Raw genomic sequence first — 24695 nt, 5'->3', positions numbered from 1 at the left:
TAATATTCTCAAAACAAATTATTAGTTCGTCTATTTTGTTCCTTAATCCCCTGATATTTTGGTGAAATATATTAACACAACTGTTTCCCCTACCTTTATTCGAACCATTTATTTTTTTACCTTTAAGAGCTGCCTGTCTGGACATCTTGTTCAACCTAAAAAAGGTGCCCCTATGCCCTTTCGGGTCACAGGGGTTTTGCCTTGAGTGCTAGTGGCCCCCTTTAGACGACCTACAATTAAATCAGCTAATCTATCCTTCCCTAGACTATTTAGGTGCAGGCCATGTCGAGTGTATCCCCATCTCCCAATGCTACCAACAGGCACTGTATAAATATGTGTTTTTACACCATCCAGCAGCTGCTCGCTCAACTCTCTGTTAACTCGCCACACAGAAGGGTTAACCAAGGGCTGATCGTAACGCTGCAATACCTCAACAAAACCCACATTCGTACATCCTGTTGCAGCTCCTATTTTATCCAGGTCACTCTTAGTATCATAATTCCTATCCTTAGCCAGGCTGTTTTCTGCCCCACCTATTACTATCACCTCATCATTCTGGTCAAAGTCCCTACAGAGTGGTCCTGTGTCTTCTATCACCTGGCTTTTAGTGGCCATTAATGGTCTAGCAGCAGCAGTAGGGCCGGCCGTCTCACCTTCTCTGTGTGCAGATGAATTCTGCATTTTGTACTGCTCCACCAGTACTGGTGCTGCTGAGGCGCCTACAGGGAGCCGTCCACAAGGCGCAAGTCATGGGCTCTAGCCCACGGCTTCCAGCTTTCAGCTGCAAAGCAGTGTGTCATGCACTTCTGTCGGTGTCGTACCGTTCACCCAGAACCAAAACTTTACTGTGATGATGATTCACTCAGTGTAGTGTAGACATATTGATTCATAGGACTGGTTTTCAATGCCCGATTGACGTGGTTTTCTCATCTTAGTCAGCTGAAGCAGAAGTGCTGGTAGCACCTCAATGCCCTCTGCTGCCTGAGCAACACCAATTGGGGTGCAGATCACTCTATGCTAATGCAGCTCTTCAGAGTCCTTGTTCACTTGTGCCTAGACTATGGGAGTCTAGTTTGTGGTACGGCGGTGCCCTCAGTGTTGCGTTTACTCAACACAGTGCACCACTGTGGCATTCGACTGGCAACGGGAGCTTTTACGACAAGTCTGGTGACCAGCATCCTGGTGGAGGCCAGAGTCCCATCATTGAAGGTTAGGCATGCACAACTGCTGGCCAGTTACGTTGCAAACATTCGTAGTTCTCCGGCACATCCAAATTACCGTCTCCTTTTTCCCATCCACAGCAGTTCATCTCCCACATTGGAGGTGCAGGTCAAGGCTTATGATTGCAATTCACATCAGATGTCTCCTGTCTGAAGTGAGTCCTTGCCTTTACCACCTATAGTTGAGGTCCATTCAGGTACACCTCCATGGTGCACACCTAGGCGGAAGCTTCACCTGGATCTTTCACGTGGTCCTAAGGACTCTGTTAACCCTGAGGCTCGTCGCTGTCACTCCTCTCGGTTCTTGACATGCACTAGTATGACAGTGTTTTACACTGATGGCCCAATGGCTGATGGTCACGTTGGCTTCGCGTATGTTCATGGAATACATATTGAACAGCACTCCTTGCCAGATGGCTGCAGTGTTTTCACTGCAGAGCTGGTGGCCATTTCTCGTGATCTTCAGCGTATCCGTTCATGCGCTGGCGGGTCATTCCTTCTCTGTGCTGACTATTTGAGCAGCCTACAAGCTATCAACTAGTGCTATCCCCACCATCCTTTGGTAGCGACCATGCAGGAGTCCATCTATGCCCTGGAATGGTCCAGTCATTCCATGGTGTTTGTTTGGATCCCAGACCATGCCGGAATCCCAGGAAATGAAGTTACTGACAGACTGGCCAAACAGGCTACACGGATACCGCATCTGGAGATGGGCATCCCTGTAACTGACTTGTGATCATTATTACGCCACAAGGTTTTTCAGCTTTGGGAGATTGGAATGGCATAATCTTGGTACACTCAACAAACTGCATACCATTAATGAGTCTGTGAATGTGTGAAAAACCTCCATGTGGGGACTGTGTGCTTCTCTGCCGGCTTAGCATTGGCCATATGTGGCTAACACATGGCTACTTCCTCTGTCGCAAAGACCCACCTCGGTGTCACTGTGGCTCTCGTATACTGTTATCCACATCCTGCTGGACTGCCTACTTTCCGCCGCTCTGCGGCGGACTCTTAACCTTTCCAGCACCCTACCACGAATAGTGCCTCAGCAGCAGATATAGTTTTACATTTTATTCGTGGGAGGAGGTGTTTATTGTACCATCTAAGGGTGGGCATTTAGCATTCTATCATAGGACGCTACATTCGTTCCATTTTTATCTCTGTCGCAGTTTCTTTGCATTTGTATGCTATGGTGGTCATCTTTTTCCCTACTATTGTTCATATCCCCTTGTAATTTTGAGGTGTGGACATTTTAATGTGTTGCAGAGTAGCCGGCTCATCCTCTTTTATTATTGTGATCAGCCAGCCCAGACCATCTGCTCTATGGTTTTAATACCTTCTTCTACTTATCCTTATGGTTTGTGTTTTCCCCTTTTTTTATTCGTTCCATTCGCTTTCTTTTTAGGTGTGATTCCCCTTTCCTTTTTTTTGTTCTTACTAAAGAAATCACCCAAAAATTGAAGAAGCAAACTAAATAGACAGGATTTACTCCTAAATTAAAATTCTAGAGCGGCAAAGAAGCCATTTACGGTAGTTCAGTTGTTGAAAAATATCACACAGCACTCTGTTTGGAAAATATGTAACTAGCCAATGACCACCTTGTTTTAAATAACCAGCCAAATAAAATCATCTAGTTTGAAGCAAAGTACCCTTTCACAGCAACATTTTGTTATTTGAGCTTATGGCCTTTCAAAGAAGGCAGTATATGTTTGGAAAAATACTTTACATATGGCTGCAGAAGGGTGTAACAGTGCATAAAACTAACTTTTAAGCTGTTAGATGCCTTAACAATTTTTACTGTTGGAAAAACTCCTTTCTTTAGTTGCAAATTAAAGCAGGCCTGTTCATTGATCTGCCCGTGTAAGCTGGCTCGAGCTCGCACCACAACAGTGAGTAACCAACTGGCTCACAGCAACTTACAATGGTGAGAATGAGAATGGGAGGGGAATGGAGGGAGGTATCAGAAAGAAGTAGCTCCCCACTAGAAATTGGTGCCAGCATGTCCATTCTATGGCTGCTAAGATTAGTTCTGCGGAACTGTATCAGTGTCTGGTGGATAATTAATGTCTTTTGCAGCACTTTTATTTTCTGAGTGTGTTGCATTGATGAGGAATGACAATGAAATGGAACTTGAATTTCTTTTAAATGATACTTCTTATGACTGGTACAGTCTTATGATGAAAGTTGTGGTCAAAGTTTAAATTGACATCAGTTTGTATTTTGTGACTATTTAATTCACATCTTAAATGGACGTCAATAAATGCTACTTATTTTGCATTTTCACTAAAACATCATTGTCTTTCTGAGTACTATTAATTCAGAGACAAGCTTTTATTTTGAAGTCTGTGAGTAGATTTCATACTCTTCATTCGCACTAGTATGTCGGTCCAAACACTGTCATAATCGTAGCTGAAAATGTGTAGATTTTTTTTATTTCTTCTCCTTTGAAACTTATCATGTATCTCCCACTTACATTGTAGGTCTAAAAACATCCTATTTTACCATGAGCACTTCCCAGGTGACCAGCAAGTCCTCGTGCTCACCTAGAACCTCCTGAGCAACCCAGACTTAAATTAATGTACATGAATTTGGGAAGTGGTGCAGGGTTTGCGGGATGTCACAACTATGCTGTTTATTCTACTTATGAACAATTTTCAATTGTTTTTATTCTAGGTATTGACTTCAAAATTAAGACTGTTGAGCTGAGAGGAAAAAAGATCAAATTGCAGATATGGTAAGTGACAGAGCTTAGTAAATCCCTGCAGTCTTTTGTAGTAATTATTTATTTACTTTTGATTTTTTTTTTCCTTTTTAGGGACACAGCAGGGCAGGAGAGATTCCACACCATAACGACATCATATTATCGAGGTGCAATGGGAATAATGCTAGTTTATGATATAACAAACGAGAAAAGTTTTGAGAATATAGTGAAGTGGCTTCGAAATATTGATGAAGTGAGTGACTGTGACAGAATTATTTATTATGGATAAATCTAATTATACATTATAAAATTTGTAAGAGAAGGAAATAATCTTGTACCTATTGATATCTGATTAATTTTTTCTTTGCTATTTCAGCATGCGAATGAAGACGTGGAGAAAATGATTCTGGGTAATAAGAGTGATATGGAGGACAAACGAGTAGTAAGCAGAGAGCGTGGCGAAGCAGTATGTGTACTTAATACATTATTATTCAATTTACTCCCATCTTTCTGTTTGTATATACAATGTGGCCAAAATTCCAGGACGAATTTTTCACACACGAGGGTAACCCCAAAAGTAAGGTCTCCCATATTTTTTTTATAAGTACATAGACCTGTTTGTTTATACAATGGTTTACATCAGATTACAGCTTGAACATTTAGCTATTTTTCGACATGATCACCTTTTCTGTTGACGCATTTTTGTTGACACTATTGCAGTTTTTGTACGCTCATGTCATACCAGCTCGCCATCATGCTGTTCAGGAAGTTATGAACCTCTTCTTTCACCTCGTCGTCAGAGCAGAGTCGCTTTCCAGCCAAATGTTCTTTTAACTTAGGGAACAGGTGATAGTCACTGGGTGCCAAGTTAGGACTATAGGGTGGGTGGGTGATTATGTTCCACTGAAACTGTTGCAGGAGAGCAGTGTGTGGGCGATGGGTGGGCGAGCATTGTCATGGAGAATGTGCATGCCCTTGCTTAACATTCCTCTTCTCCGTTTCTGAATTGCCCGTTTGTTTCTTCAGTGTCTCACAGTACCTGTCAGTGTTATTTGTGGCCCCAGTGGGCATTAAGTCGCCCAACAATACCCCTTTCCGATCCCAAAAAAATGGTTCTCATACTGGCAGACTGTGTTTGTTTGAATTTCTGTGGCTTTGGCTAAGAAGGATGCTGCCACTGGTGTGATTGTTGCTTGGTCTCAGGTGTAAAGTGGTATGCCCGGATTTCATCACCCATGACAGTTGAGTCTAGAAAGTTGTCCTGTTTGCCTGCAAGGGGTGAAGTAATGCGCGGGAAGCATCAACTATTTGCAGCAAGTGGTCCTCAGTCAGCATGCATGGCACCCATCTTGCGCACACCTTCCGGTAGTTCAATGTTTCCCTTAAAATTCTGTGAACGGTGCTTCAGGAAACCTGAGGAACCAACGTGCAGAGATCATCCAGGCTGATCCGCCAATCGTCAAGCATACTTTGCTCAACCTGCAACACTGTCTCCTCAGAAAATGACGGTCTCCCGCTCCTTTGTTCATCATGAATTTCGGTCCAACCAGCTGCAAATTCTATATGCCACTTATGAACATTTTTGACATCCATGCACAACTTGCCATACACTTCCATCAATTGGCTATTAATTTCAATCAGCGGCAGTGCCCTTTGCATTCAAAAACTAAATGACTGCGCGCAATTCGCACATGGTGGTAACATCCAACGGGACCTCCATTCTCACATTCTCAACGGCTGCCAAGCCAAGACGGAGTGCCTCAGTGTGGTGTACACATGTTTACATACAGTGCATGAAGCACTTCATAAGAGTTTGACCAACTGCCACAAAAACAGTGTTCTGTACTTTAAAAAATTAGGAGACCTTACTTTTGGGATTATCCTCGTGAAAGAAGAAAATGTGTTACACAAACATTGCTCTAGAAACTCTGTAATTTTGGTGTTAGAACTAATTTTGTAAAGCTCAACATAGTACCTTAATCATTAAAAATACAACGCTGAGTGGCCCCCGGTTTGAGGCATCAAATCACGGATTGTACAGTCCTTCCTGCTGGAGGTTAGAGTGCTCCTTTGTGTGTGTGTGTGTGTGTGTGTGTGTGTGTGTGTGTGTGTGTGTGTTTCTTAGCATAAGTTAGCTTAAGTAGTGTGCGAGTCCAGGGACTTGCTGAAGAAGGCTTTGGCTGAAAGCTATAATGTGTGGCTGTCTGCAACTAAATTGGTCATCTTTATGGTAAGTAGCAGTCTGTCCTTTTCCGATTGTTGTAGACATTACAACCTGGAGTTTCATTACTGATTGTTAGTCGCTTCTGGCACTGCATTAATGTACAAGGTGCCACTTTCTGAATTGTTTTTGTACATTCTGTCAGTTGCACAAAATTTTTAGCTAATGGAAAAAATAACACTTATTTGCCCCATTACACCTTTTGTGTGTTCTTGTAACAACTAATTATTTTCTTTTGCAGATTGCACGAGAGCATGGAATCAGGTTCATGGAAACATCAGCAAAAGCAAACATAAATATAGAACGGGCATTTAATGAATTAGCAGAGGCCATTCTTGATAAAACTGCTGGTAGAGATCCAGCGGAGTCATCGGACAGAGTGATAGTTCCAGACAGACGGGGAGAAAGAGGCTCCAACAGGTGCTGCTAGGTGTAGCTTAAAAACAAAACAAAAACAAAAACTCTTATGCTACCAGGGATGCAGAGCAGTTTGATTTGCTGTATTACAAGCTGTGATGTATTGCCAAAGAATAAAAATGGGATTTAAAACTCTTTTACAATTCAAAATAAACCTACCTTTCACTTGTGGGAGCCATTTTGAAATGTAAGTGGGAGAATGAAACTGATAAATGTGAAGCATGGAGCTGTGCCAGAGTATGTTGAAGTGTTCCAGTGTCGCAAACATTGGTTACTAATTACGTGTGTGTGTGTGTGTGTGTGTGTGTGTGTGTGTGTGTGTTTTAATTACTCTTCAGTGCATCTCTGTAAACACATTTTCAGTAACACAGAGACACTGTGTGGTTTGAGTGGTGTGTAACTTCATTTATAAGTAATGTAATAAAAATAAAACCTGAACAAGTTGTAGTGAATGTATTTTTTATCTTATTTTCTAGAGTGCTCTTCTCTTTTTCAGACTTATTTATTTTTTTATTTGATTTATGGCAAGCTTTTCTAGTTTTATAAGACATTTCATATAACGTTTGAAGTTCTCTGTGATTTGTTGTGGATTGTGAGAGTCTGCTGTAATACAGTAAATCAAACTTGTCATTAAAAGTTTGATTGCTACAAGTTCCTGGCATTTTGTAGAGTCCAGTTGAACTTGTTGCATAATTCTCATGAACAACACAGTCTCTGTTTAGATTTTATAAAGAACCAAGAAAAGGAACCGAAACACCATGGTGCTAGAAAATAAGTTTCTCATAAATCCCCTGAACAACTGACTTGCGGGGTGTAAGTGAAGTGTACTATAGAAGGTGAAGTGACACTAGGAGTATGGTTTTATGGACAAAGTATATGCTCCTTTATGTGAACATATTTTTTGTGTGCTGATACCATTTATCGTTGTGTGATCATAAGAGTTAATAATCTTTTATATAAAATGGTATTTTTCATGCCTGCTTATTCAGAAATTCACTTGGAAACTGAAGATTGCCATTAGCATATTAGATAAATACAAATCTGATAGTTAACAGTGCAACTGGCAGTTCATGAACCACCAAATCATTGGTCACTGATAGTGTGTTCATAAAATTTTATGGTTATGTTGATTTACTGGCATTTTGATTGTGATCTCTTACTGTTTACTTATTCTGTAAGTGATTTGTTTGCATTATATTTAGAATCAATAAGTTAATTTGGTTTTGAGTGATTTCTTGAGTTGACAGATAACAGGAATATGGTATAATAGTTTTAAAACACATGGTGAAGAAGTAATTTATACATGAAGAATTGTCAGCAGCACTGTGAGCATTTCCAGTACTACAGCTTGTGAGAGCAATTTCATGGCATACTTTGATTTGCACATATCAAAATAAAAAAAATTATCATATTCACTTTTTGAAGCCACATGGGTAAATTACTGTAAGCTTAAAGCTTATGCTAGTAAATGTTTGATGTTTTGAAATTATTCACTAGAAAACTATTTGCAGTGTATGCATGATTGACTGACAAGGGTACTGCTGGTTTTACATGATGTTTCACTATGAGTAAGACAGTACCAGTCTGTTACAAAATCACACAGATAAAAAAAAAATATATATATTATTTTCAAAGGTTTTACATGGTACCAATTTTGCATATTATATACTCTTGGGTTACTAGTAAACAGAAAGTAACCAGCTGGTTCCTATAAATGTGTAATCATTATATGTCTGATACAGTGGTTAGATTCATTATAAAGCAACAACAAATTATCAAAATTTTCATCTACGTAATTAGCATATTGTAAATTCTTGTTTTATTTTTAAGATTAAAAAGTTGTGATTTGTAATTGCTGTCTGTGTTGGGTATCATTTTTGGCATGAATTGACAAGGATTACTTTCTTTAAAAAACTGTCAGTTGGAATAGGCAAGGTATTTGGAATATTACTTGCATTCTTGAGAGAATGTTGCTGCTTTTGTTTCCAAAGCATATATATGCTCTTCATATGGAAAAAAACTTTTTAAAGTAGAACATTGTCAGAAACAACTTGTAAAGACAGAAAATAAATTGCAGGTTTGTGATCACAGAGAGGTTTTTTAAGAGGAGAGCAGCAGCGAAGGTTAAAAATGTAAATGGAGAATGAAGACAGTGACAGACGAGATTTCGTGAAATTCCTATCTACAAAAAATAAAATGTGCGCGCATGTAACTTTGCTTTGTGTCAATAGAAAATTGGGCGATAAGTAATTACAGATAACTGACGTTAACTGATGCAGATACTGGGTGGAACAGAAATTAAGTGTATACTGTGAATTTTCATGAAAAATTTTATGAATATAGTGAGATAACTGTAAGACATGTTGCAGGGAAGAAAGAAAGTGGAAGCCTTATTACTGAAACCTGTAAATTAAATTTTTCATTTAAACTTTGAATGTGCTCTTCCCCAAGTACAGAAAATCTGAATTGATTGTTTAAAGTAATAACACAAACTATCAAATTTGTAATCAACCCAGTAAAACAACTGTCACCAGCCGTAGCACTGAATATCAAAATATGCCTTCAGCCATAGCCAGCCTCTTTTCAATGCAACACTAAGGTAGAAAAAAATTTCAGCTGTGTGTGAAAGGCCTGATGTGATTGCAGTAATAGAATGGCTTTTATGGAAGTGAGAACACTGGAAGATTGTATGTTATTGTCTGAAATGTTCATGTTCCAGTCGTACTATAAGATGAATTACTACTTCATTACTTATTAAGCCAGTGTAGAATATTCTAATGTTCAGTCAGTGGTCAACAGCTAAAGTTCCAGATGCGTATTATTTAATATTAAATTGGAATAAGGAAAGTGGGAATGTAAGACCAGCAGTTACTGCAAACTGAGCCATTGGATTTTCGTTAATTGTTCTGCGGGCTTCATAGTTTTGATCACTACAAAATAAGTAATGTTACTGAGACACATACCAGAAGTAATATTTTGCTATGTTTCCTTCGACGGAGTTGAGTTACATGGCTCAGAGAAAGAAGGTGTATAAGTTTAAGATAAAGCAACAAATTTATTACAATATTTTGTAAATAAACATTCTTTACATTATTAAAACCTTTACTTCAGATTATGTAAATTATTTACTTTTACTCATCACTGGTTTTATTTTATGGACTGGTCACAAAAGTTGTTTGATGAAATTTTTATTTCTATGACAAAATACAAGATAACTGCTCCTTATATGCAACATGTCATGCAAACACGTGCCGTGATGTATGACACATTCCAGTCACAAGAATATAGGGATGATCGTCAGATTTTGAAAACTTTCCTTTGTCTCATACATTTAAAGCATTAAAATGTCCACAACCGGTTATATTTGCATGTATTATTTACACTAACAAGTTTATGTAGTCACTTTGATCATGTCGTATGCAGGATACTGAGCAAACCAATTTGTAAAATTTCACATAGTCTGAATTATTCGAGGGAAAGTATAGTTTACATTTACATATGGTGTACCTGAGGAAAATTTATTCACAATTGCCAAGGTCAACCTCCTGTCGTTTTTTACAACAGAGTACCGTATTTACTCGAATCTAAGCCGCACCTGAAATTTGAGACACAAAATTCAAGGGGAGAGAGAAGTTTTAGGCTGCATCTCCAAATCGAAACAAAGTTGGTCCATTGTAATATTCGACACAATTTAGGTCGAATGAATGATGATACAGTTACAGTAGCTTGGTTCAAGTCGTAAGCTTAGCAGTTAAGCTTTACCAAGTAGCCATTGCTATGCGTCAGGCGCTCCGTCCATATTTATACGGGTACCCTTCGTTTTTGACGTGCTTCATCTGGTTTTAATTGATTTGCTTATTTTTCTTTGATCTGATAAGTGCCGTTTTCATTGTTATAGGTGTTTACGTCACTCTAAGCTGAAAATGCATTACTGTACTAACATGCATTGTTTGTCGCATTCTGATAATGAGTGTCGACGACCTGTCGCCGCTCGCGGCATGGCTTGCTTTTGTGCGCGCTATCGCCGCTTTTTAGAGAGAGAGAGAGAGAGAGAGAGAGAGAGAGAGAGAGAGAGAGAGAGGAATCTTCTCATTAGTGAAACAATGGCAAGAGACTGCTATTTCTTGTTATTTATGCTGCTGCTTTCTTTGATAATGATCAACAAGAACCAAATAATAATCTGTGTATGATAGATGTTCTGAACGAGATATTCATCTTAGATTTAAAAATCTACTGTCAATTGCCGTACTTCATTTCTGACTGTATCACTATTAGGCATAAGAATAATACGAATGTAAACATGACATGATATGTGTGTTCTTCCGCGTTTGTTGTTGTCTCACTCTAGTTTCGTAGTTTATTAGGCAGACAGGATTTAAATGAGATAGCAGCAAACACGAAAGAATACATGGCAAAATGTTTATATTCGTATTATTCTTATGGTGAAGAGAATTCTGCAGGTGATTCACAATCCATAAAAGTTCCCATTAGCAACCATCTCTTCTCACAGGTAGGAAAAAATTCAGAACGTAGAATTGGCCATATTGACAAACATCGCAAACAGTCTTGCCAGTCGGATTTTTGTTGTACATTGAAAAGCTGCTACATCAAGGATGAACAATACGGAATTTGTATTTACTTCGTTGGATAATGTATGAAAATGCCGTGGTCGAAATTCGGGGCAGAGAAAAAAAGGTCGTCTTCCACCTTTTTTAAAAATTTATTACTGACGCAGAGGTTTTGGAGCCAGTATTTATCTTTGTGCCTGCAAAGCACGCCTGTGTAGCACTACATACATTCGACAGCAGAAGTTAGTTGTGGCGGCACTGCAAACATATTTCAGAACCTCCGCTTACTTTGCACTCGATTCTAAGCCGCAGTTGGGTTTTTGGATTACAAAAACCGGAAAAAAGTGTGGCTTAGATTCGAGTAAATACGGTACTTGCGTGTACTTGTTCATTTCACCACAGTCTGTCTCTGGTGTGCATACTCTCTCTCTCCTCATTACCCTTCCCTCTGTAAATTTTACTTTCATAATAAGTGTTAAGTCAGCACTTGTGAGTTGCAGTTGCTGTATTAAGTCAACAAACCATACTTTTTTCTGAAATGTTGTGGAGACAGATATTTAATCGTGGTTAGTAATAAATTGACTACCAAATGCATAGTGATGGCTGTTTCATCGCCAGGCCAAGCCCTGACATCAGGTGTGAGGCTCTGCTGTGACAGACGGTGGGCATACAATGTCAGAAGCAAGTCTCTGCTGTGACATCTGGCAGTCTTGTGGAATCATTATGTTAAATTGTGATGACCAAGAAATAGTAATGTAAGAGAACAGATAAAAAAAAAGCTTCAAACCCTGAGAGGTGGTGATAGAAAAGCAAATGTGAACCCTTGAACACAATTACCGTATTTACTCGAATCTAAGCCACACTTTTTTCCGGTTTTTGTAATCCAAAAAACCGCCTGGAGCTTAGAATCAAGTGCAAAGCAAGTGGAAGTTATGAAAAATGTTGATGGGTGCCACCACAACTAACTTTCTGCCGTCATATGTATGTAGTGCTACACAGGCATGCTTTGTAGGCACAAAGATAAATACTGGCACCAAAACTTCTGCGTCAGTAAAAAAATTTAAAAGACGAGCTTTTTTTCTCTGCCCCGAGTTTCAGCCACTGCATTTTCATTTATTATCCAAAGAAGTAAATACAAATTCCATATTGTTCATCTTTGAATGTAGCAGCATTTCAATGTACTACGAAAATCCGACTGGCAAGACTGTTTGGGATGTTTGTCAATATGGCCAACTCTACATTCTGAATTTTTCCTACCTGTGAGAAGAGATGGTTGCTAATAGGAACTTTTATGAATTGTGAATCACATGCAGTATTCTCTTCACCATAAGAATAACATGAATATAAACATTTTGCCATGCATTGTTTCGTGTTTGCTGCTATTTCATTTAAATCCTGTCTGCCTAATAAACTACGAATCTAGAGTGAGACAACAGCAAACGTGGAGGAATATACATATCATGTCATGTTTATATTTGTATTATTATTGTGCCTAATAGTGATAGTCAGAAATGAAGCACGGCAATTGACTAGATTTTTAAATCTAAGATGACTCCAATTTCTGTGCAGAATGTAATGTACTAAAGGGGCACCTGTAAAGATTTTCAAATGGAGAAAAATTTTCGCTAAATTGTCGTTCAGAACATCTTCTGTCATATGCTGTCTATTATTTGGTTCTTGTTGATCATTATCAAAGAAAGCAGTAGTGTAAGTAACAACAAATAGAAGTCTCTTGCCATTGTTTCACTAATGAGACGATTCCCCTCTCTTTTTTTTAAAAAGTGGCGGTAGCATGCCATGCCGCGAGCGACGACAGGCTGTAAACACGCACTATCAGAATGCGACAAACAATGCACGACACAGTACAGTAATGCATTTTCAGCTTAGAGTGACGTAAACACGTATAACAAAGAAAATGGCACTTATCAGATCAAAGAAAAATAAGCAATCAATTCAAACCAGATGAAGCACATGAAAAAGGAAGGGTACCCATATAAATATGGACGAAGCACCTGACGCATTGCAATGGCTACCTGGTAAAGCTTAACTGCTAAGCTTAAGACTTGAACCAAACTACTGTAGCTGTATCGTCATTCATTCGACCTAAATTTTGTCTCATATTACAATGGACCAACTTTGTTTCAATTTGGAGATGCGGCCTAAAACTTTTCTCTCCCCTTGAATTTAGAGTCTAAAATTTCAGGTGCGGCTTAGATTCGGGAATTTTTTTCCCCCCTTGATTTAGAGTCTAATTTTTCAGGTGCGGCTTAGATTCGAGTAAATACGATAACAGAATGCATCTAAACACCATTATCATAACAGGCACTTTTTAACAATTTTTCGTCACAAATTATACTTGCCTATATTCAAAGACCCCCATATTTTATCTTGCCAAACAAACAGGTTGTTCATTGTATCCCATTATGGAAACAGAAAATTAAACCACACCTGGTGAAGCTAGTTCTTCAGGAGTATGTAATTTTTTCCCCTCTGTTGGAGCATTCCGATTGACATTTTATGTAGTTTTCTAAGATTCAAAGGAGAAATAAGAGACGACTATGGGATTTGCATGTTCCTGTTGATGTAACCATGGCTAATGTAGTAGTAATGAGTCCAGATTATGTGGCAAGAGACCACATGGAGCCTTGTTTGTCCTCATATCTCCAGAAAGTTTTTTTGATTCTTTTTAATTAAAAAAAAAAAGTCCTGACAGAAATGTTCTTTTGATCTCTCTGTCCTGATACACCGGAAAACTGATATAGCATAGAGTTGAACTTAGATTGTCTGACCTTCAATTAACTGACTGTTCAGATTATCTAACCATGCATTCCTCCTTATCTCTGAGCTGTCCACCAAACAGCATGCCAGAATTGTTGACAGGTTAGCTCGTGTCACAACAGATGTCAGTTGACAGATTACTGTTTTACTGGACTGTTCGCTATACTGGAGTCTTTTAATCAGCTGTTTTATCTATGTGAGTTTCTTTATGGCGTTTCTTTAAAATTTGCTGTGTAGTTTTATACAGTTTGTGATTAAGAAGTGTAAGGGATGCTGAAAACTAAAATTAGCTACAAGTCAGGGAAGGGAACATGGGCACAATCGAACAGAAACTAAGTATTCTGCAAAGACTTCACAGAGGTGAGTCAGTTGCTAAATTAGCCTCTGAAATGGGTGTTCTAGTCTCAACCATTAAAGAATTGAAAAAGAAAGGAAGAAATCTTGAAGCTTCTTCATTAACTGTGGATGGTGAAAAGGCTTTAAAAATTAGAAATACATTGAAAAACTAAAACTTAAGCTATTGTGCGGGTTTGGTTTCATAAGGAAAAATGTAAAGGGACCCCACTTCAGGCCCTCTTGTTAAAAAACCTATTCAGTTGCACGGAAAACTACGGGGGTGAAGACTACTAATTTCAAGAAACATCAGATTGTCTTCAGCTGTGGGGAAAGTCGTCATTTGAGGTGAAAAACTTTATTCTGCGGATGATGCACATAGGAAGTTTGTTGAAAAAATTGCAAAAACAGTATCAAAAAATGAACAGGTGGCTGATATGCAACCTGAAAAAAACCCTTGCCTCAAAGAATGAAACACACACTGCATAAAATCAGCAAAGATTGTCTTACCATTGCAGCATGCTGCAATTCAAGTGGTGGCCACAAATTACTGTTGTTTGTGGTCAGCAACTCTAAGAAACCAAGAGCCATCAAAAACATAATCAAATGTTAGTGCTTTCTGGTCATTACAAAGCTCAAAAAAGGATTTGGATGAATGGTGGTTTGTTAAAAGAATGGATCTAATGCATTTGTTCTGGCTGTTAAATACTTGACTTTGAAAATCCCTCCCCCTGTGCAGTTGTATTGTTACGTAATGTCCCAAGCCACCCCTCTACATGAGTCTGAACTTCAACAAAGCCTCCCCCTGCCCCCTGTGTGACTTATGTAGTTCATCCACTGGATAAATGTGTTATTGAATGGTCAAGTAGCTGTTTGCAGGAGGAAATATGTCAGTGGTTTGTAAGAGAAAACAGAAAAGGGTTGTGTTCTTTTTGAAGCAATGAAAGAACCAACATATTAGATACAATTACACAGTAGTTTAAGCTTGAGAACAACTTATGAAAACCACTCTACAAAAATCTTGGAAGGTGATTTGTCCTACCCTAAACCAAGAGTAGGAAGTTTCGGAAAGTAATAAGTCTCACACACTACAAATTTAGTCAATGATGTGTGAATTCTTCTGAATATCCAGCCTGCTGAGGTAGAGGAATGACTAGCAGAAGGTGATGCTGCTGCTAATATTGATGAATAACTTGGAGTATCAGATCATCGAATCTTGTTTTGCAACAGTATAGTGTTGAGGGAAAGGTGTCAGATGATGATGAAAAGGAAGTAAATGGAAAATATCAGCCACTCTGTAGCAAATGGCAAGTTAGAGACTGCTTCAGATATTTGGAATAACTGCCAACCACAACTGTGGACATATAGTGGGCAATGAAGTAGTGTGATGTTACCACTAAATCAAGGTTTAAGAAACTGGGGGGAAAATTAGTTTTTTTAATAATTTTCAGTGTGTGAAATTTTGTGTTTTAATTTCTCTTAATTAGAAATGTGATTTTTTTTTTCCTCCCTTAATTCTCTTTTATTACATAGTTTTGAGCTCTGTAAACAGCCTCTTTCATTCTCATGATTATATGACCTTGTTAGTGTTTCGATCACCTTGTGGTCCCAAAAGTGACAGTTAATTTAGGTTCTACTGTGTGAAAAAATGAACAGATTCCATACATTATAACAAGAAATACAACATATGAAAGTTGAGAAATTGTGCATATATAAATTTCCAAAACATTTGTCTACTGAAATAGCTATACATTTTTCTCTGAACATGTATGGAAACAATACTTAAACATGTACATAATTTTTTTTTCTTCTACATAACAGCAGCAGCCAAGATTTTTTATTCTAGAGGTGGTACATCAGGATCTTCAATGTAATCTTCTTGTGGGTTTTTTCCTTGCAGCGTGAATCTTGAAGAATAACATGTAGTATCCAAAAGAGATGTTTTTATTTCTTTGATATTTACAATATTGGCAAAATCCAATGGTGGAGGAGGTCCAATTTCAAGGAGTTCTCTTTTGCTGAAGAGAAGAAAAATGAACAAGAAGTACTAATATTTTTTGGTATCTCACATTAAATGAGAGAGAACTTTTCTAATGTATAATTTAAACATGCTTCTAAGATTTATTAAAAAAAGATAATGTTTTGGTACCTGTTTTGAGTAAGTGACGGAGTAGTTTCAGTGCTGTTCTTTTTATTCAGTTGCTTCTTCTTTGACATAATCATACCATTTACCTGTTATTAAGAATGAAATAATGTTAAAGAAATTTTGTAAATGCACCAAAGATACAGGAAGAGTCAGAACATGTTCTAGTCTACTCTTACCAGAATTTGAGCTACTCCCCATATTCAATAATGGTCCAACTTCTGGAACAACATTTTTGTGATCAACACAATCATAGTCTAGTTAAATAAAAAAAATTCCTATTGTTTGAAACATTATGTTTAATCAATTCAGTATCTCAAAGAGAAAAGAGAATACAGCATATTCAGTTATTAAACCACTTCTCCAACCAAACTATACATTTAACAGCAAATTATGTGAAATGATCAATTATCCTTACATACACAGCCTTTTCAATAAAGGGTCAGATGACCATAGCAGTCTGGTCTCTCTAACCCCCCACAACCAACCAACCTTTTCAATAAGTTTAGCAAACACTGATGGCACAGAAATAGATCTAAAATTGTCTACATTATCCCTTTCTTCCTTTTTATAAAGTGGCTTTACTACTGAGTACTTCAATTGTTTAGGAAACTGACTATTCCTAAAGGAAAAATTATAAATATGGCTAAGTACAGGGCTGACTTGTTTAATGCTGTACTTCATTATTCCCCTAGACACTCATCACAGCCAGGAGAGTCTTAAGTCTTCAGTAATTTAATTATGACTCAGTCTCCCCCTTGTCAGTAACACAGAGGAGTATTTCAGATATCAGTCTTGGAAAGGCATTTTCCAAGAACTTGTATGAGTCCCTGTAGAAAATAAGTTTTTATTTAATTCACCAGCTATGTTCAGAAAGTGACTGTTATACTGTACGTATATCTGACTTGGCAGTATCAGAAACATTTTTTACTTCATACCGACTTTATGTCCTCGATATTGTGCTGTTGACACTTTCTCCACAACTGACCATATGCCTTTAATTTTATCGTGTGAATTAGCTATTCTATTTGCATGCCACATACCCTTGGACGTCCTAATATTTTTAAGCACCTTACAATACTGTTTGTAATGGGCTACTGTAGCTTGATTGTGACTACTTCTAAGATTTTGATATAATTCCCACTTTGTTCTACATGATATCCTTATAACATTAGTCAGCCACCCAGGCAGCCATTTACTGCTAGTACACTGTTTTGAGTGTTCCAATGGAAATAAACTTTCAATGAGCATGAGAAATGTGTTAAAGAAAGCATTATATTTGTCATCTATGTTATCAGCACTATAAACATCCTGCCACTCTTGTTCCTTGACTGGGTTTAAAACAATCTCTATTGCCGTTCAATTAGTTTTTCTGCTTAGTTTGTAATTATATATATTTGTTTGAGTACAAAAACCTTTTAGTGTTAAAATTTATGCATCATGGTCTGAAAGGACATTCATCCGTTTACTATTAGAACACCCATCCATTAATGAAGAATGAATAAAAATATTGTCTATGGTTGTGCTTCTATTCCCCTGCACCCTGCTTGGAAAAAATAGTCTGGATGAGATCATATGAATTTTAAGAGTTCTTTCAACATCCTTTTTCTTGCACAATCACGTATGAAATTAATATTGAAGTCAACACATACAAGTAATTTTTGGTAATTCCTACAAAGTGAACCATGAACCCTCTCTAGCTTGAGCAGGAATGCTCCGAAGTCTGACTTAGGGGACCTACAAATAACAACAATTAGAAGTTAAGTTTCACTAAATTCAACTGCTCCTGCACAACATTCAAATACCTGTTCAGTGCAGTGGTTTGATACATCTATGGACTCAAAAGGAATACTGTTTTTTATGTACATGACCACATCCCCACTTTGCAAAGAACTCCTTGAAAAATAGCCAGCTAATGTTTCCTCGTGAAGGAAGCCTCTGAATTGTCACATTATTTAAGTGCTGCTCAGATATACCAATAATGTCAGATTTAACTTCTACAAGTAGCTCATAACTTTGTCTGTAATACCTCTTGCATTTTGATGAAATATGCTAATTCCCTCATTACTTGGATACCTAACCTTCTGTGACTGTGGTTCGTTTGTTAGAGAGAATTCCTCTAAGCAGGTATACCTACCAGCTGACTTCAATCTAAATAAAGGTGCAATTCTAACACCATCTGCTACAGGAATTTTCCCATGAGTGATCTCACTACGTTGTCACCAATAAGCTTTGCCAACCTATCCTTCAAGTACCCATTGAGGTGCAGGCCATGCCTAGTGAAACCTGATCTTCCTGGCACCACTGCAATGTGAGCCATGCCCTCCATCATCAGTGCCTTCTCTAGCCCCCAAGCCTAACAGCAGCATTAAGATGAAGCCAAAGGGGAAAAAACTACTGAGTGCATTGGTGGAATGAAGGCTGTGTACTACTGTAATAGGAGCAGGGAAGAAAGACAGGTAGTAGCATAGATTGTGGCCAGTCTGTGTTTGTTGAAACAACAGCTTGTTACGTGTCATGTCCATGCAGAATGCAGCACAATGCTTGCACCTTAGTTTGTAGATCACATTACTGCTTTCACAAGTAGCCCTGCCTCTGATGGGATAGGAGATGCATTTAACCATAATGGAGTAGGTGGTGGCAGTGATGGAGGTGGTAGCAGGATGTATAAGGCAGGTCTTGAATCTCAGTCTGTTGCAGGTATATAAGCCATGAGGCAAGGGGTTAAGAGCAGTGGTGGAATAGAGATGGATAAGGGTGTTGGAGGTACTGATGAAGCCATTCTTGAGATGGAGGTCAGCATTGAGGAAGTTGGCTTGTTGGTTTGTGGAGGATCAGCTGAAGTGAATGGGGGAGAAGGTGTTGAGGTTCTGGAGGAATGTGGACAGAGTGTCATCTTCGGTCCAGATCACAAAGATGTCATCAATGAATGTCAATCAGGTGAGGGGTTAGAGATACAGGGTGCTTAGGAAGGATTTTATTCAGATTCATTGGCATCTTTCTGATCTGGACCGAGGATGAGAACACCCTACCCACATTCCTCCAAAACCACAACACCTTCTCCCCTATTCGCTTCAGCAGGTCCTCCCCAACCCAATAAGCCACCTTCCTCAATGCTGATATCCATCTCAAGATGGCTACATTGGTACCTCTGACCATATCAAACCTACAAACCAGCAACAATACCTCACTTTGACAGCTGCCAAATGATCTGTTCCAAGAAGTTCCTACTATACAGCCTTGTCACTTGTGGTCATCGCATCAGTAGTGACAAGGAGTTCCTCTCCAAGTTTTCCAAGAACTGCATGGAGACTTGCACCCTCCGAACATTTTACAGAAACAGATGTCCTAAGCCTTGTCTTTCCAGTCACCTACCTCCTTCCACATACCCACAAGCTGTCCATGAATGAGCACTCCTCTCATGACTCAGCACCACCAGGATTGGAGCAACTTATTCCCATTTTCTGTGAGGATTTCAGCTGCTTCTTATCATGTCCTGAAATGTGGAACATCCTACTCAGTTTTCTCCCAATCCTTCCCACAGTGGTATTCCACCACATTCCATACCTAAGCAGTATCCTTGTCCATCCCTACTCTACCGTGCTCACAACACCTTGCCTCATGGCTAATATCCCTGAAATAGACCTCAATACAGTATCTGTCCTTTACATCCTCAAACCATCACCACCTACTTCAATCCAGTCACAAACATCACCCATCTCTTCAGAAGCAGGGCTACTTGTAAAAGCAGTAATGTGATCTACAAACTAAAACTGAAATCACTGTACTACTTTCTACATGGGCATGACGACTAACAAGCTTCCTGTCCACATGAGTGGTCACCGACAAATTATGACCGAGGGACAGATAGACCACCTAGCTGCTGAACATTCTACCCAAATCAATGTGCTTCACTTCAATGACTACTTCACATCAGGTGCCATCTGGATCCTTCCTACCAACACCAAATTTTCCTGAATTGCACAGGTGTGAACATCCCTTGCAATATATCCTATGTTTCCATAATGCCTTTGGCCTCAACCTTTGCTAGTACTGGTCTGTCACCTACCTATTCCCTTGCCTGCTCACTCTCCAGCACTACATAGCCTTCTGTTCCATCAATGCAACCACTGGTCTTTCTTTTCCTCTCTCTCTACTTCTGTTCCACCCCCTCCATTCCCCGAAACCTCCTGACTGCACCTAGCAAAACTACCCTGTTCCTCTCCACATCCCTCCTACATGCTCTTACAAGCAGCACTACAACTTACCCAAACCCTACCCTGCTACCCTCCCCCTCCCTTCCCCAGCCTGCTCATTACCCTCAACATGCCAGGTTTCTTCTCCAGCAGCCGAAACAGTAGTCATGTGAGGCGTAAATGTGTAGCAGTTGTTTCGATGCGCCTATCTGCGACTCAACGTCTCTATATGTAATGCAGGAGTAAGTCTAAAATGAACAAGAAAATAGGAATGCAAGCAATATACTATGAACAGTACAGAGAAGGCATTATCATAGCTTACAAGGATATAAAGCCAAAATCCACCACAGTAGTACAAATTCATGTGTGAATTAGTTCTGCAGCTGGTGAAGAGATTGAAAGAGTATATGATGAGAATAACTGAATTATTGACACGATTAGAGGAGATAAAAATTTAATTTCAATGGCTTTGACTGGAATTTGGTAGTAGGAAAAGGAAGAGAAGGGAAAATAGTAGGAGGGCATGATATGTGGGAAAGAAATGAATGCAGTCCGGTACTTGCATGGCAGAAGTTTGCACAGAGCATTATTTTATTATTGCTAACAGTTGGTGTGAAATTCATGAAAGAAGGTTGTATATGTGGAAGAGACTGGAGGCACCAGAAGGTTTCAAATAGCTTACATAATGCTAAGACAGACATTTTGAAACCAGATTTTAAAGTGTAAGACATTTCCAGGAACAGATGTTATTTCAGACCTTAATTTATTGGCTATAAACTGCAGATTAAAACTGAAGAAACAGAAAAAAAATTAGGGAGATGGAACCCGGATAAACTAAAGGAATCAGAGACAGTTGAGTTTCGAGGGAGCAATAGGCAATATTGGACTGAAACAGGAAAGGAATACAACAGAAGACAAATAGGTAGCTTTGGAGATGAAACAGTGAAGGCAGCAGGAGGTCCACAAAGGTAAAAATGCCAGGGCTTAGTAGAAATCCATGAATAACATAGGAGATATTTCATTTAATCAACAAAAGGAGAAGATATAAAAACGAAGCAAAGAAACAGGAATATAGACACCTAAGAAATGAGACTGACAGAAAGTGCAAAATTATGAAGCAGGAATGGCTGTAGACTCATTTATAGCTAGGGGAAAGATAGATACTGCCTCTTAGGAATATTAGAGACCTTTGGAGAAAAGGGAAGCAGCTGTATGAATATCAAGAGCTCAGACGTCAAACCAGTACTAAGCAAAGAAGGGAAACATGTTACAAGTATACTGAGGATCTGTGCAAAAGAAACAAACTTGAGGTCAAACTACGGAAAGAGAAGATGAAGTAAGTGCAAATGAATTGGGAGATAGGATACTGCAAGAATTTGACTAAGCACTGAAATACCTATGTGGAAACAAGGTCCCTGAAGTAGACGACATTACCTCAAAATTATTGAGATTCTTGGGCTAACAAGTCATGACATATTTATTCCACTTACTGTGGAGGATATATGAAGTATACAAAATACTCTGACTTAAGGAAAATGTAATAATTCCAGCTCCAAAGGAGGCAGGTGCTAACAGGTGTAAATACTACTGAGACATCAGTTTAATACATCATGTTCACGAAATATTGACACAAATTAATTACAGAAGAATGGGAAACTGGTAGAAGCTGTCATTTGGGAAAATCAGTTTGGTTTTCAGAGAATTGTAAGAAAATGTGAGGCAATACTGACCCTACAATTTGTTGCACAATGTAGGCTGAAGAAAGGCAAACCTACATCTATAGCATATGTAAATTTAGACGAAGATTTTGACAATGTTCAATGGACTACAGTCTTTGAAATTTTGAGGGTAGAAGGGTTAAAATACAGAAAACAAAAGGTTATTTACAACCTGTACAGAACCCACACTGCAGTTACGAGAGTTAGGACGTGAAACAGAAACCATGGTTGAGGACAGAGTGAGGCAGGGTTGTAGCCTATCCCCAATATTATTCAATCCATACACTGAGGAAGGAGTGGGAGCGGGGACAGAGAAATAGGTAATTTGGAAAGGGAATTAAATTTCAGGGAAAAGAAATAACTTGGTGGTTTGCCAATGACATTGTAATTCTGTCAGAGATGGCAAAGAACTTTCCAGAATGGATACTGTCTTGAAAGGAGATCATAAGTTGAGTGTCAACAAAAGTAAGACAAGGTTAATGGAATGTATTTCGATTAAATCAGGTGATGATGAGGGTATGAAGTTATGAAATGAGGTGATAAAGGTAGTAGATGAGTTTTGCTATTTTTGCAGCAAGATAACTGATAGTAGCAGATACAAAATGCAGACTGTCAACAGAAAAAAATATTTCTGAGAAAAAAAGAAATTTGTTAACATTATATATGAGTTTAAATTTACAGAAGTCTTTTCTGAAGATATTTGTTGGGAGTGTGGCCTTGTATGTAAATGAAATGTGGATGAATAAGCAGTTCAAACAAGAAGAGAATGGAAGCTTCTGAAATGTGGCCCTATAGAAGAAAACTTAAGACGATGTGGTTGAGTGACTCAATATAAATATTGTTTTATGAAAGAGGATAAATATTGTGTGTGGTCTAGTAGTGTAGGTGTACAATGCTAGAGATGTAACATAGTTAATTTGAACCTGTTGTAATTTTAATGGTTAGCTTTAACTTCAAAAACAAAGGAAAATTAGTTTTCACTTGTCCTTCACCTTTTAGCACAAAACAATGTAAACTGTTGATATGAGCACATGAGAGACCATTATTTTGTATATTGAGATTAATATAAGTAAAATAATGGCTGTCAAAGTGAGTATTACACAAATTACTGACTTCTCATTTAATATCCCTGGCTACTACTGTTAATGGAAATGTGTGGTGCAGATCCGCTAGGATAACTGCATTCTAATTTTGTATTCTCTTCCGAACTGTTTATAAATGTCGCTAATAGAATGTTTGTAGCTTTTCTCTCCATTTAATTGGTCCATTCACATGTACCAAAGATAGGATTTCATTTTTGAGTTGATTACATGTTCAAGCAATGGGAAATGATAGAAAATAATAGTAATATTGGAATGGGTAGATTAAATAACAAATAAGGAAGTAGGAATCAAATTACAGATAAAAGAAATTTATGGCGCAACTTAACTAAAAGAAGGAACTTGTTGATGTGCCACGTCTTCAGGTGTCAAGCAATGTCCAGTTTGGTAATGGAAGGAAGTGTGGGAGGTAAAAACTGTAGAGGGAAACCAAGATGTGAATATATTAAGGAGATTCAAAAATATGCAATTATTTGGAGAATAGAGGCTCACACATGATAGAGTAATGTGGAGAGCTACACCAAACTGGTCTTTGGACTAAAGAACAAAACAACAACATGTGATTGAGAATGCAAGACATGGATCAAAGACTAGTCACTGATAGGAATATCAACAGTATAGGAAAAGATAGATAGCTACTCACTGTAAAGAAGACAAGTTAAGTTGCAGACAGCAACAATTAAAAGACATTTACATAATGCTTTTGCCCATAGCCTTCATCAGCAAAAGAGAAACACACACCATTCATACATACAAGTGAGCACACTTCATGAACACATTGGCGGAGTGCATAAGGGAAGGAAAGGCTCTCAGTACTAAATAAGTGTGATATCATGGAACAATAAGGCAGATAAATACTCGTATGCTGGTAGAAGAGAAAGGAGTGAAACAATTTACCAGTAGATATCCTCAGTCTATTCCCAGAAAAAGTGACTAGATTTAAATACCCAATATAATGGTGGCAAAATTATGGACAATATGAATTATTGGATTGTGGACAATAGAAAAAAGGAAAATATAGTTTTATAGTAAATTATTGTATACTACGGATATAGTGTAATAGTGTGGTGTAAAAATGTTGTGTGCACCACCTTAACAATAGCCATATTTGTAAGCAAATAAATTTGTCTTAACTTATCTATAGGGGGCACATTCAATTGGTCAGTAGCTTTTCTAGATAATATCTTCAGGGTTTGATTTCCCAACATGTTTACTGTTGAGCTGTATGCTTTAAAAGGTCCAGATGAACAAAATGTTACACACAAAAGAAACCTGTTTTGAATAACCGCACCATTAT

The 24695-nt window shown here is 38.3% G+C and overlaps 2 protein-coding genes across 2 annotated transcripts in view; one reads left to right on the top strand and one right to left on the bottom strand.

Moving 5' to 3' along the window:
* The window catches only part of LOC126353996 (ras-related protein Rab-10), a 37296-nt gene extending 27619 nt beyond the window's left edge, over window positions 1-9677 (top strand). The window contains exons 2-5 of the mRNA XM_050003301.1: window positions 3897-3957; window positions 4039-4177; window positions 4301-4390; window positions 6387-9677. Of these exons, the coding sequence (XP_049859258.1) occupies window positions 3897-3957; window positions 4039-4177; window positions 4301-4390; window positions 6387-6575 (479 nt within the window). The 3' untranslated portion in view covers window positions 6576-9677. The remainder of the gene's footprint in view (window positions 1-3896; window positions 3958-4038; window positions 4178-4300; window positions 4391-6386) is intronic.
* Window positions 9678-13355: 3678 nt separating this feature from the next.
* The window catches only part of LOC126353992 (dynein axonemal assembly factor 11), a 214485-nt gene continuing 203145 nt past the window's right edge, over window positions 13356-24695 (bottom strand). The window contains exons 8-9 of the mRNA XM_050003297.1: window positions 16391-16473; window positions 13356-16259 (exon numbers count right to left, since the gene is read on the bottom strand). Coding sequence (XP_049859254.1) covers window positions 16079-16259; window positions 16391-16473 — 264 coding nt within the window. The 3' untranslated portion in view covers window positions 13356-16078. The remainder of the gene's footprint in view (window positions 16260-16390; window positions 16474-24695) is intronic.

This window comes from Schistocerca gregaria, chromosome 3 (assembly GCF_023897955.1).
Source record: "Schistocerca gregaria isolate iqSchGreg1 chromosome 3, iqSchGreg1.2, whole genome shotgun sequence".
NCBI classification, from domain to species: Eukaryota; Metazoa; Arthropoda; class Insecta; order Orthoptera; family Acrididae; genus Schistocerca; species Schistocerca gregaria.
The sequence above is the reverse complement of the archived record's forward strand: the minus strand, read 5'-3'. Positions and strand labels throughout refer to the sequence as shown.